General features: G+C 33.8%; 1 protein-coding gene across 10 annotated transcripts in view; it reads right to left on the bottom strand.

Annotated features, from left to right (window-relative positions):
- Positions 1–13,675, bottom strand: part of ANKS1B (ankyrin repeat and sterile alpha motif domain containing 1B) — a 286,081-nt gene that overhangs the window by 183,220 nt on the left and 89,186 nt on the right. For all 10 annotated transcript variants that reach the window (XM_087723307.1, XM_087723309.1, XM_087723308.1 and 7 more), the window contains exons 13-14: positions 2,781–3,352; positions 457–529 (exon numbers count right to left, since the gene is read on the bottom strand). In XM_087723307.1, coding sequence (XP_087579433.1) covers positions 457–529; positions 2,781–3,352 — 645 coding nt within the window. The remainder of the gene's footprint in view (positions 1–456; positions 530–2,780; positions 3,353–13,675) is intronic.

The raw sequence follows: 13,675 nt of genomic DNA, 5'->3' as shown, positions 1-13,675 counted from the left end.
CAGGCATGATAAGGAGTGGGTGGGAGGAGTGATGCAGGCCGGATGTGGTAAGGAGAGGCCAGGAGAGGTGAGGCGCCCCTCGACGTGAGTGATGTCACATGATTACCCAGCCAGTCATTAGGGCCAGTAAATAATTAATTAATTAATTAATTAAATTTAACCAGTTGCTAAATTATTTGAATCCCACCATTGGGTATGCCATTAAAAGACCTGAAAGACTGGGTTAGAGAAAATTTATGTGATCAGTAAAAGTCAACGTTCACTTGATGGCACATAATTCAACTTTTTGATTGACTGATATCCAGAAAACCCTGCACTTCAATTAATGTAATGAAAGAAATTAATTGTGGTCAGAAATACACTCTAATATAAGACAGCTTGAATAAACCGGTACAATTTGCTATTTTTCTAACTTATTAATATAATCTTAAAAGAAATAAAGCATTTGTTTCTTACTTGCAGTACCATCAGTAATCTCTTCAAGTCCAGTAGTTATACCAGCATCAATGGAACTCATTATTTTGTCAATCTGCAAGAAAAAAGGGTTTTTTTTAAAAGATGTATTGTATTGTAAATTAACATGTAATTGTATACAATAAGACCTGTAAAGGCAAAATAATTACTTTTGTTATCTAAATGTCACTATAAAGTATACACACATCTACAAATAACACAAAATGAATAGCTGAAGCTGAACATGAATTTTAAAGATTTTCAGCTTATCCACAGTGTTGGAAACATTTTATTAAATATGATCACCTAAAAAAGGTCTTCAATGAATGCTATTATACAAGGAGGGATGGAGACAGGGAAGAAGGAAGGGAGGAAGGAAAGAAGGAAGGGGAGGAGGGAAGGGGAACAAGGAAGGGGAACAAGGAAGGAAGGCAGGAAGGAGGAAGGAAGGAAGGAAAGAAGGAAGGAAGGAAGGAAGGAAGGAAGGAAGGAAGGAAGGAAGGAAGGAAAAATGTTATATGAAATCTGAATATTTAATCTTATCAAAATTAAAACACACTTTGTGTGATTTATACTTGTATTTCACCAATTTCCTTACCTTTTCTTTTTCTTAGGAAAGTGCCAAGTATAAGATATTCATATTTTATAAAATTGTTTGTTACGTATTTGTTCTACATGCATCTTTGTTCTACATGCACTGTGCACAGATTTTGCATGGAAAAAAACATTATTACAGAAAGACTTGACACACAGTTTTAAAAATAACAGAATAGAAGGTTAATTATTTATTTTTCTCAATTTGGGGTATATACAGACGCTTGTTTATTGACTTTTCCTAAATGTACTGCATCACAACTAATGTCTTAGTTTCACAAATTTCAGTTGATGTCCTTTTCAGAATGTTTAGCAAGTTCAAATGTTTTATCAATTGATCTGGAACATTACTAAGTGAAATAAAAAGATATTCCTTCAAGTGAGATACTCTCATTTGAAGTTTGATTTGCATATAAGAATTTCAAATGAAAAAGTCCTAAAACTACTGATATTAATAGTTGATGGGATACAGCCATCTGTATATTTGCAAGGTAGTCTCTTGCAAAGATCCCAGCTTCCATTGAATAACACATAAGCATTCTTAGGATAAAACTGAGATTTGGTTTCACATGTGGTATAATATACCTAATATTATTAGGTATATTATACCACAGTATACCTAAACTGACCACAATCAGAGAAAGTTGCATGTGATATGGGAATAATTAAGGCTAGTAACTTAGTTAATTCTTTCTTTGTCTTACTAAAATGCCTTATTTGAATGTTTTGATTAACTAAAACTATGATAGTTAGCATACATCCATGATGGCAAACTTATGGCACCCATACCCAAAGTGGCATGCGAAGCCATGTCACCCAGCACGTGCAGCCTTGCATGTTTGTATTCCGGGTTTCTGGCATGCATGCGTGTGTGACGATCAGCTGTCCTTTGCATGCGTGGCAGTGCCATAAACCAGTGTGCGCATGTGCGCTGGTCAGTTGATTGTCAGGTGCGCATGTATGCCAGAACCCAGAAGCTTTTCCAGAGCACAGCCCCAACGAGCGTGAACATGTGCACACATTTCTACACAACCTTTACAGCACTTGGGGCCAAAAAGATTCGCCATCACTGGTATACATGTTTGGCTCCATCTGATAATAATCATGGCATAGGAAGTAAGCATTAGTCTTTTTGAAGGGATCTAAACAGGTAGTCCTCAATAGCCTGCCCATTATGGTCACAAGTTGTGATGGCTGTTAAGTGAAGTGCCCATGTGATCACCTCGCTTAATGCCATACCTAATGACACCCCCCCATCTCTTCTCTCCCCAAAGTGGTCATTAAAGGTAGAAGCAGAAGGCTAGAAGTTGAGGAGGGTCGGGGAAATGATGCTGGGAGAAACCTATTTACCACCTTCATTTCTCCCTGCAGTTCACAGGATACCTTGCCCTGCCTGGGTAGAAAGGAAGGGATAACAGAACAAGAGCAAGCTGCTCTGTCTCTTAGCATTCTTAGGCCTCATTGCTATTAGTATTGCTAGATAGTGTCCTTAGACTGTTCCAAAAATGGCAGCTTCCTGCTGATTTCCCTCGACCCATGGAAGTGAGGAAGCTGGCAGGAAATTGCAAGTCCCAGGATGGCAGGTAAGTAAGTGTCTGCTGTTGGGTGAGTGAAGGAATGAGTAATGTGGCAAGGTTTGAGAATGATGTGGGAGGATATTGTGGGAGGCATGGCAAGAGTTGAAATGCAGTTCTGTCATTTTGATTCACTCTTCTTCCTCCATGAATACTTACTTCTTCCCATTCTGAAGTAAATGATGGTGTTCTTTCAGAATTTCTTCTAGAGGTTTCTTGGATAGCTGAAGATTCATTCCAATTCTGTCTTGCTTTGTGATCATTAGATGGGTAAGAAACAAGATTTGAATCTGATTTAGAAATGTATTTGGATAAATGAATGTCAAGAAGTGTCTTTGGCAAAGATCGTATTCGTCCAAGTGTGCAAGCACGTTCTACAATTCCTGCAGCATTAACTACCCACTGATCTCCAGTTCTTGTGATACCAGCCAAGGTGTTAGCTTCTCCTAGAATGTTTTTAGAAGGGAATATAGTTCTATTTAAAATTGGTGGTTTTTTCTTTTTAATCAGAAGAACAGCGCTATTTTCTTGCAGAGAATGTTGTGGATTCAAAATAGTGAGGTTCAAACTAATTTTCTGATTCAAGTCTTCCTTTGGACAAATTTTTCTGTAGAGCTGAAACGGATTTTCTGGTGGGTCACAAGCAGGTGATGATCCATGAAGAAGGCCAGCGAACTGCTCAAAAGGGTGTGCTTCTAGATGATCACTGTCAATGGATGTTTGCTGGGTTCCTGTAAAATATAATGATCTTTACTGTTTTATTATTTTAAACAGAAAATTTAATTTAATTTAAAATTTAATTTTAATTTAATGCAACAATGCATTAAGAGTAATGCATTGTTGCTTGCACAATTGGAAAAAATATCTGATAATAGCATTAAAGAAAATCGTTGTTTTTTAATTGTGTTCAGCTATATTTTAGTACATTTCCAGAATTACTCCCTTACTTTGAGAATCTTAGCCTTATTAAATTTCTATGAAGATTGACACAAAAGAGAATAATATAATTTGGTGTATTATGATCTTTTAAATTTTAAATTCTCTTTATCTAATATGGAAGATATATATGTAAATACGGAAAACCCCATAATATACAATGGGGGCAAATAGCCTCACTAATGTAAAATAAAAACTGTGAGTTTTACATGTTGCAGTTTTTCTTAATTGTCGTTGCTTTTCTATATATGCATGTATCATGTATATAACACTAATAGTACAGATAATGGATTCATCAATTGAAATAACATGCCTGTAATGTAACTTGAAAGTGTGTAGAATTGAAATGTTTCAATACACTGAATATTTATTTTGCATTCACCTTTGTTCTGGTGCAGAACTTACTACATAATAGCTTTGAATTATCTTTATTTTGGTATTCATTCAAGATGAACTATAGATAGAATTAAGAAAATAATTTAAGCTCCACTTGGAAGAATATGTGCTTCAACCTGTTAATGGTGTGTTTTATTTAATTATAACATTAAGAACTCTGATTTTTAAAATAATTGTTAAAGGTTATAATTGCAATAGTAAAAGAAGGAAATAAAAATAGAAAGAAAGAGTATAAACTTCAAAGGAAACTAAAACAACTAGGAGAACAAAAAGAAAGAAAAGAAGAAAAGAACCAATATAATAAAGAAAAGGAAAATACACATATAAAGAAGTGATTTTCAACTTTCATCACAATAAGTATAAACTATTTAGTAACTTTTTACCTCCTTTTAATTTACATCAAATTATCTCTTCATCATATGTCCCATTTCTTATATATAAACAAATCTATAAAGCATCATCATTTCAGTTCTTGAATCAGCAAATGTCCATTAAGTGTTGCCAGAAATAACAATATATTTATTTGAATTTTCATCTAGTATATCAACTTTATATTGCTTCCTTTTGCTCCTAAAAATTATAATCTCTAGTTTATTCAAGTAATATCATACTTTTTGATTATTTTTTATTTCTTGTTTTACCCCTTCTCACAAGATTCACCCAAACTTTAATAAACCTGTTTTGTAAATCAAATAAAAATATTATCCAGGTCATTCTCTTCATTTATTATTTGCAATTCTCTCTCTTTTTTAAACCATGAATCATTTTTTATTGTTATTGTGTCCAATAAAACATTTTTCCATGTCATTCTGGTAGCCTATCATTTCCAATGTCAACTCTTTCTTATCAAATAAAACTTGATCTTCTTCTGTCATTTCTTCTAAAATATATTTTGGACACAGTCTATGCATAAAAGCAAACATTGCTATTGACATTATTAATATTAATTTCTGATTCTATTTTTCAAAAGTATCCTTCATTATTTCCAATGTTATAATATTTTGCATTATTCTCTATCTATTAATTTGGTGTATATATTCTCTTTGTTTAATTAAAGTCTTTAGATCCTTAAGTGTCTAGTTTTTAAAACTGTTTATCTTTTTTTATCTTAGAAAAAAAAATAAAACAAGTCCACTTTTCCACAGGAAGGGGGCTTTATAATTAATTCCAGATCTTATTTCAAATTTATTTATTTATGTAAAATCTTCTTTAAAGTGTTTATGCTTGTAGTAATTTTGTTGTTTCATTAAAGATTTAAGGCATACTCACTCACGGCTTTCAAACTTGTCAATAGGTTTAATTTCTAATAGCTGAAAAGTAGTTAATAAGTAATTCTGATTGTGATTAGAAAAGGAAGTGCGTAAAACCAGTATCCCTTTAAAGATGCCGATCATGGCTATTCACTCATCTCCCAGTGCTCCGCAACCATCAGAGACCATTGTCTTGAAGTATTCTCACAAGGAGTAACTGTCTCAAGCACTTATGTGCAATCTCTCTGTCTGGAGAGATTCAAAGATCTACCTACTCATTTGTTCTTTGTTCTTCACTGCTTCTTCCTCCAGAAGAATATCAAGAACTTTGTAATGAAAACCCTTTTCACAATTCTTGTGTTGGTTTTCTCATGCAGACAGTCCCCAAATTATAGAAAGATTTCAATCCAGGAACCCTTTTGTAAAACAATGTTCATGCAAGTTGAATTGTGCACTACACACATATACAAAATTAATGCCTGTTCTGTATCCAATTGTAAAATTTCAGAATTATGTAAAGCAGGACATACATAATCTTGGGACTTCTGGTATTATGAATGTTTACAGATATATACTTTTTTCTTAACTACAAGAAATGTTTTTAAACAATTTATGCAGTTCCATGAAATTTACATTCAAATATGAGAATTTTACTTGATTTCATGCTTTTAAATCAAAATAGACAAGACACCGCAGCTAAACTTAGTTGGATTTTTAAAAGTTTTGATATGATTCTTAGAAGTTACTGAAACAGGTTTGTCTTATTTGGAATTTCCCCAAAGTTTTATATTTTTGACTGACATAATTCATTCAAACTTTTCATCATGTATTATTTTTAATTGTATAATTCCTCCTTGATCAAATTTATGTACACATCAAAGATACCTTCTTTCTTTCTTTCTATGGTTTTAATTTTATTTTAGTACTTATTGCTAATGTAATAGACTTTCTGAAAACATTTATAGAACTAACTTTTAGAAGACCCAGCAAAGTAAGAGAACTAAGGTTTTAGATTAGAATTTGACTTTTTCACTTATCTTGCTATAAATTTCAGAGGAATATTCTCATCCTACATCTGTTCATTAAATTACATTAAATAATTTAGCTATATTCTCAGTACTTTAGACAGAGGTGGTATTCAGCAGGTTCTGACCACTTCTGGAGAACTGGTAGTTGAAATTTTGAGTACTCCGGAGAACCGGTAAATACCACCTCTGACTGGCCCTGCCCCCATTTATTCTCTGCCTCCTGAGTCCCAGCTGATTGGGAGGAAATGTAGATTTTGCAGTAACCTTCCCCTGGAGTGAGGCGGGAATTGAGATTTTACAGTATCCTTCCCTGGAGTGGCATGGGAATGGAGATTTTACAGTATCCTTCCCCTGCCATGCCTACCAAGCCACGCTCACCAAGCCACTCCCACAGAACTGGTAGTAAAAAAATTTGAATCTCCTCACTGCTTTAGCAATTATATTCTGTATGATTTTTGACTGTGAAAATTACAAATTCATGTGGTAAAAAGGGGATTCAAATTTAAACCTGAATGGCAGCAATATTGATATAAGATGTCTTGTCAACATTTCAGTTAGCTTTTATTTTCAACAAAGAGGCAGGGAAGAAGACTGTTCTGCAATATGATAAAAGATTTTGGAGTTCTTCGGTTTATAAAATAATTTCCCAAACTTTCAGTCATTTTTAAATTATTATTAGGTGATAACCTAATTCTTGTTTAATTAGTTTTATATAATAAAACTATATAACAATATCATAAACATTCATGTATATATCCACACACATATTAATGTTCTATATTTTGAAATGCTATTTTAAGTGAAATATTATTTTGCAAAGCTTACATAGGAAAATCAAACATAGTCTATAAATTGGCAAATAAACTCATTCTAACACTAGAGGTTTTGTTTTTTTCATTCAGTTTCCAATGTATACGTTTCCTATCCTTTATGCTAAATTTTATATAATGGAGAACTGGGAACAGTTGAACTATATATTAAAGTAATAAAACTGCAATTTTTATTATGAGTGAAAACTGAATTAATTATACCTACTGAATAAAAACACGTGTAACAAGCGAGAATCAAATTATTAGATGAATAATGCTTGTAAAAAACCTATCATATTATATCAATAATAAGCCCTGTGGTTGCCATAGCAAAGGATTCTAGTATGAAACAAAATCTCTTGTTTGAAATGTGTGCCATAGCTATGGTAACAAGCACATTATGACACTTGCGCTGCTAATCTACTTAAATTATCTTTATATTTGATTTAGAAGGAAATATTAGTAATAAAAATCTAAAAATATTTCTAAAAATATATAATGTGCAATCATTGGCACACTGGAATGTTGAACATCCAATAAGAATTAGAAAAGGAGAACATTCAGCAAGTTGTTGACACTTTGTCCAAGATATGTTGAAGAAAATGTTGATGTGTTCAAAGCAATGAACAGGTAACTGCCTTGTGTCTTAGAACAGTGTTTTTCAACCACTGTGCCGCGGCACACTAGTGTGCCGTGACATAGTGTAAGGTGTGCCGTGGGAAAAACACCCGCCTATATTGAATATAGGCACAGAGTTAAATTTTTTAAACATTTTCTAATGGTGGTGTGCCTCGTGATTTTTTTCATGAAAAAAGTGTGCCTTTGCACAAAAAAGGTTGAAAAACACTGTCTTAGAAGATCATACATCACATTATTTACATGAATGAGAAATGCTACATAAGATCCATAAAATAGGTATACATTTTTCACAAGAGATTATAGAATTTAATGAAGGGATAAGATGTATACAGTATATTTCTAATAAGTACATGAATAAACAGAACAGATTCATCATTCTCTTTAAATAACAAATAAAAATGGATAGATGGTACTATGAAATAAAAGCTGTTGAAACATTAAGGTACAAAAAACAGAAGTTCCTATAAACATTGAAACACAAAATGTATTATTTATTAATAATAAACAAGTATTTATTTTTAATAATGAATACCTAACTATATGAGTAAATATATATGTATCACATATAAATTTTATATAATACAAATGAATATGTACGTGTGTGTTTGTGTGTGTGTGTGTGACTGCATATAATTTCTAATTATTGGAATATGAATTGGAAGGTGATCTTTTAAAAATTGTTTATTTACTTATTAAATTTGTTTGCTGCCCATCTCACTGCAAGGCAATTCTGGGCTGCTTGCAACATCAAAATAAAACTGTTCTGTCCTGAGAACGAGGGGTTAACAGAAAGGAGGTAAGGCGGAGATAAAGGCTAACAAGTTTATTCACTAACAAATGGTTGCTGACACTGCATCTAACACTGTGCCTGATCAGCTGTCGACAACAGCTGAGTTGAAGCAAGCCCGCTCTTTTTATATCGGGTTGTCAAACAGAGCAGCCAATCAGAGAAGAGGGTGGCACCCTCTAGCTGATGGACTGGAGTGGAGACTATGAACACAGCAAAAACCATAAAAAATATACAAACATATAAAATCACAATAAAAACAAATTAAAACTAAAACTCAAACACAACACATGGGAGGAAGTGGCAACTGCTATTAATTGATCAAATACATCCAGCATGATATCTCCCCCCACCACCTGGGGCCTCAGGCCAGCTGGCAGAGCCTGGTCTTCAGGCTGGAAGAAAGCCAGGAGGATGGGAATCAATCAGGGATTGAGATATTCCAAAGGAATGTCACAGTTGAGAAGGCTCTTTTCCTGGGCCCCATCAACCAGAATTCCTTGACTGATGGAATCTGTAGCATGCCTCCTCTGCTGGCATGGGTGGGGTGGGCCTGTCCCAAAAGGGGTGAAATGGTTCCTCAAGTAACCTGGACTCCTACCATGCAGGGCTTTATAGATAATAGCCAACACCTTAAACTGCAACCAGAAGCAAATTGGCAGTCAGTGCAGCTTGTTGAACAATGGTGTAACAAGGGCCACTCTAAAGGTTCCAAGGACTGTCTGTGCTGCTACAGTTTGTACCAGCTGAAGCTTCTGAATGCTATTCGAGTATAGTCCCATGTAGAGCACACTGCAGTAGTTCAAGTGTGAGATGACCAGGACTTGAATGACTATGCGCAAGGATTCCTGATCCAGGAAAGGCCGCAACTGGCAAACAATCTGAAGTTGGGCAAAGTCTCTCCTAGCTGCAACTAGAGTTATGAGTCCAGGAGAACCTCCAAGTTGCAGATTGGGTCTGACTGTGGTAGTGCCACCCCATCCTGAGCTAAAGATATCAAAGTCCTAGATCTTAAAGGTTCATGTACCCAAACCATTCAGTCTTGCTACCTGCCTGGACACATCTCTGAGAGGAGAAGCCCCCTCCCTTTTCCAGGTCAATGAGTTTTCATTGATGCATGCCAAGTTGGCTCATTCCTCCTCAATAAGATCTTGAATAATGGGAGGCTTGTTAATGAATGTCTTGGCATTCATCAGCAGCAGCTGAAGTTCCAGACCTCTGACAGTATGCTGTCCAGGAACTGGGAATGAGCTAGGGTGGCTAAAACGCCCCCTGATATATCACATCAAGGGCATCTTCCCTTGAACAGAAGACAAACCTGTCCTCTGGCTCCCGTAGCATTCATGTCCATCACCATTTTAATGCATTGCTCTACCCCACATCTCCAAGGTGATCATTCCCCCTTCCACCCTGACCTTCTCTATACTGCTCTGTTGGAACAGAGTAATGAATAATAAAATACTAACATCCCATGGAATCATTATAGTAACAATCATGCATGATCAATATTTTTGACTTATATATCTCTGGCTCCCCCCCAAATTTTAAATTCCTTCTGTGAATATGTTATTTTATTGTAAAATGCTACAAAAATTCCATAAATAAATACAACCTGTATAGCAAAATAAAGTGATGTATATAATATTTCAAGTTGAACAGACATAAGTAAATAAAAAAAACTTCCTTTTTTTCTGAACAATGAGAAGGAAAAAGAGAAAAACAACGAGGATATATGGTTTTTCCTATGGTCCTAACCCTAACCATAACCCTAACAAACCTATCCCCAGGTATGCAATAGTAAAAACCAGAGTGGAATGTAAACAATAAATATAAATTTTAACTTAACAGAATGCCACCTTTCTTTTCTACAAGTTTAAATATCCTCATTCTCTTCTATCTCTGCTTGAGCAATCATGTTGAGAATTCTTCTTTTCTTCTGCCTCGGTCCTGGGCACTGAGCTACAGCTGCTAGAATTCTTTCAGCCCAAGGGAATTTTGTTTGCTCCCTATAAAAGGAATTTTGCTATTGTTTTTTTTTTCAATATACATGGCATAATCAGTAGTTTTAGTAGGGGGTAGAAAATACCTCATGTAGGTCAGAGCAACTCAGTAAATTTCTACTTATTTATTAATATATGTGATTTATTTTTTTTAAAGGTATTTTCTTCTTTGAAATTTGTATTTGTTTGATTTCGCTGCCAAGCATTCCAGAGAATCCTTGGCATTCATTATGCCAGAATTGGGCTTTACGTGCATAAATATACAACATGAAAAACAATGTGTTTGTTGTATCAATACAATAGTGATTTATGAATACATTCGTGCACACTATTACCAGACAAGAAACCAAGATATGATGCAAACCAAATAAAGTAAAATTTGATACTCTCTCTAATTAAAGTGGAATTCTGATTACAAAAAGGGATAAAATGGGATGGTATAAGGTTCCTGCTTTGAGCAGAAGTTTGAATTTTAAAAATCTCTGAGGTCCCTTCCATGATACTATGTTTTGTTAAAGAAAAGATTTATAGGAATACATCTTTTTTCTTTGTGTGACCATTTTTAACTACAGGTTGGCTTTTGTGAACATGGCATAGTCTACCCAATAAAGCAGATGGCTGACAAAAACAAATTACTTAGTTCATTCTACCTTACTTGAAATAAGCATCTATTCAATAATAATCAAAATAATTTTTGTTCTGAAATAACTATTTCCATTGTTCTTAAAATTTGCATTTCCTTTGAATATCTACTTTTGAAAGTGGGGGGTGTGTGTGATTATTCCCCTTAGCTTGCAAGAGGACTGGATATGTGGCATTTGGGTTATTCAATTAATTATTGGATTAAGAACAATAAATAAATTGTTCTAAAGTATTACTATCATTTCCAATAACAATTTGCTAAAAGCAAACCCATAATTGCCCCTTGTATAGTTGCTTCAGTGGAGCTGCCTTTCAAGCAAACATGGTTAAAATCTTACAGCTTTGCCTATTTTATTTCTTGCACCACATCAGGTGGTAATGTATTTACCATTCTAATTGCTCATTAGACTTTGTGCAGGATGGAGGAGAGAAGCAATCTGTTTCATTATTGCATGTTATGTCCTCAATAGATGGACACATTAGGACATTACTAGTCAGAGAATTCGCATTCTGTGTTTTAGAAAGGAATTGTTGTCCTGCCTATATTTGTTTATTTTTCACCAGTCCACTTTTCATGTCATCAAAGAAAAAAAAAGCCAAAGGTAAAGATATAAAAAGATATGCAGGTAGAGACTAATTTTCAGTACATGCAATGGAAATTTTCAAGCAGCTGAAAACCAAATTACATTTAGGAGCTGAAGTGGAATATTTTCTACAGCAATGCCCATTGCAGCAACATTAAAAATAGCAGCAAAATGGAGGGTAATGGGATTGTTGCAGAAAATGACAGACTTAGACTTCTCAGGATACAGGAAGAGTTTATTTGGCAGCCAAATTCAGAAAGCTAGCCCATGGCTAGCATTGCAAGTTCTGAACAACCTTCATTATTGAAGCACACATTCTTATACATTCTCAAAGGCAGCGTAACATGTAAACACTTAACTCATTTCTAATTGGTTACCTTGAGGAAAAAGCCTTATAAGGAGATGGGGGTCTTCTCCTTTTGTCTTGGGCCATAGGTACTGACTACGTGTCTTTATGCGAACTTTAATTGAACCTTGTGGTTTTGGGCTTTTGACATAAGGACATATACTGGAACATTTTGTGGTTGAAGGCTGATGACATTTTCCTGTCCCTTTAAGCAAGCTTCTAACTGTTCCTTTTGCCACGTCTCTGTTTTTATATTTTTAATCCATATTTTATTATACGTTAGGATCACAACAATAAAAACATAAAAGTAAAATGCTTTTTAACTGAGATTTTCAGTTAAACTCTGCTTGCTCTAGCAGAAGGTATCAATCTTCAAATAATGCCTGCTTCTGTTATTTTTGGTTCTTCCTTGCCATGTAAGGTTTCATCTTTCTGCTATTCACTGACTAGAGCCACTATTATTACAGTATTACATTGCTCTTTGGAATTTTATGTACATTTTGGCAGTAAAAATACATCTGTTTCATAGCTGTCATTACTTTCTTCATCTCCAATAGTGAGGCTAAATTACCTTCAAATGTTTTCTTCCTACTCTTTCTCCAGGTGACAGGAAGTTGATTGTTTCTTTGTCACTGAAGTACAGTACATTAATTCACACATTTCATTGTATAGATTATCTATATGCAATTATAGTTGTATATACGGTAACCTACCATTAAGCAATAGTGATGTTACTTTCACTGGTTTATTTTATTTTATTTCACATAAAAACAGTTCTAAATTTCATATGGATTGCATTGTGCTAACAAAAATCATGTTGATACATTAAAATTCTTGGTCGGTATTTATTTTTTTACATAAATTTTACATAAAAAATAATCTTTACAAGTATATATTTACACTCTTCCATATTTATAATATACCATTCAGTGTATCTTAATTAATTTGTAGAAACTTAATTCCCTATTCAGATAATGTATTTCTGTCTATTTTTATTTTCAAACAGCTTCTAAAAGATTTGAGGCTAAATATTTCTCTCTCTCTAAAAAAATTCTTTCCCTCTTTAAAAAACGATCATTGATCCATCAGCCATTAGGATAATTGTATTAAGTTTTTAATCATGCAATGAGACATAAAACCCAATTCTAAAAACACTATTCAAAATTAATGTTCCTTACCTACATGATTTAAAGTAAATTTCCTTAAAATGTTGCACTCAAAATAAAGCCTATATAAAATGATTCAGTTCCATCAATCAAGATTAGTTCAAAAATTTGTTTCCCTATTAATCTAGTTAAGGATTATTTTATATGCAGTTGTAAAATAATGATTATACACTTTATATTCTTCACAGAAAAAGATATTATTGAGAATATTACAGGTTAAGAATATTTATTCCATAATAAAATAATTTTGTTCACCTAGGGTTGTTATAGTAAATATTTTCACTTTACAGAATAAATGTAGTTTACATTTTTGTATTGGTTACAAACTTGATATTTCTTATTCCCCTTCTTCCTCAAATTGATCTGATTTAAACAATGCTTAAAAATGCTTTCGAACAACAATTCTTGCCATCTATCATTTATTTACTGCCTTTCTGTTGTTAAAGTTACCCCAGTTTCTTTTTCATAATA

Source organism: Thamnophis sirtalis, unplaced genomic scaffold (genome assembly GCF_051295495.1).
Source record: "Thamnophis sirtalis isolate CommonGarterSnake01/CBP01778 unplaced genomic scaffold, rThaSir2_p1.2 scaffold_9, whole genome shotgun sequence".
NCBI classification, from domain to species: domain Eukaryota; kingdom Metazoa; phylum Chordata; class Lepidosauria; order Squamata; family Natricidae; genus Thamnophis; species Thamnophis sirtalis.
This window is presented reverse-complemented; position numbering and strand designations above follow the sequence as displayed.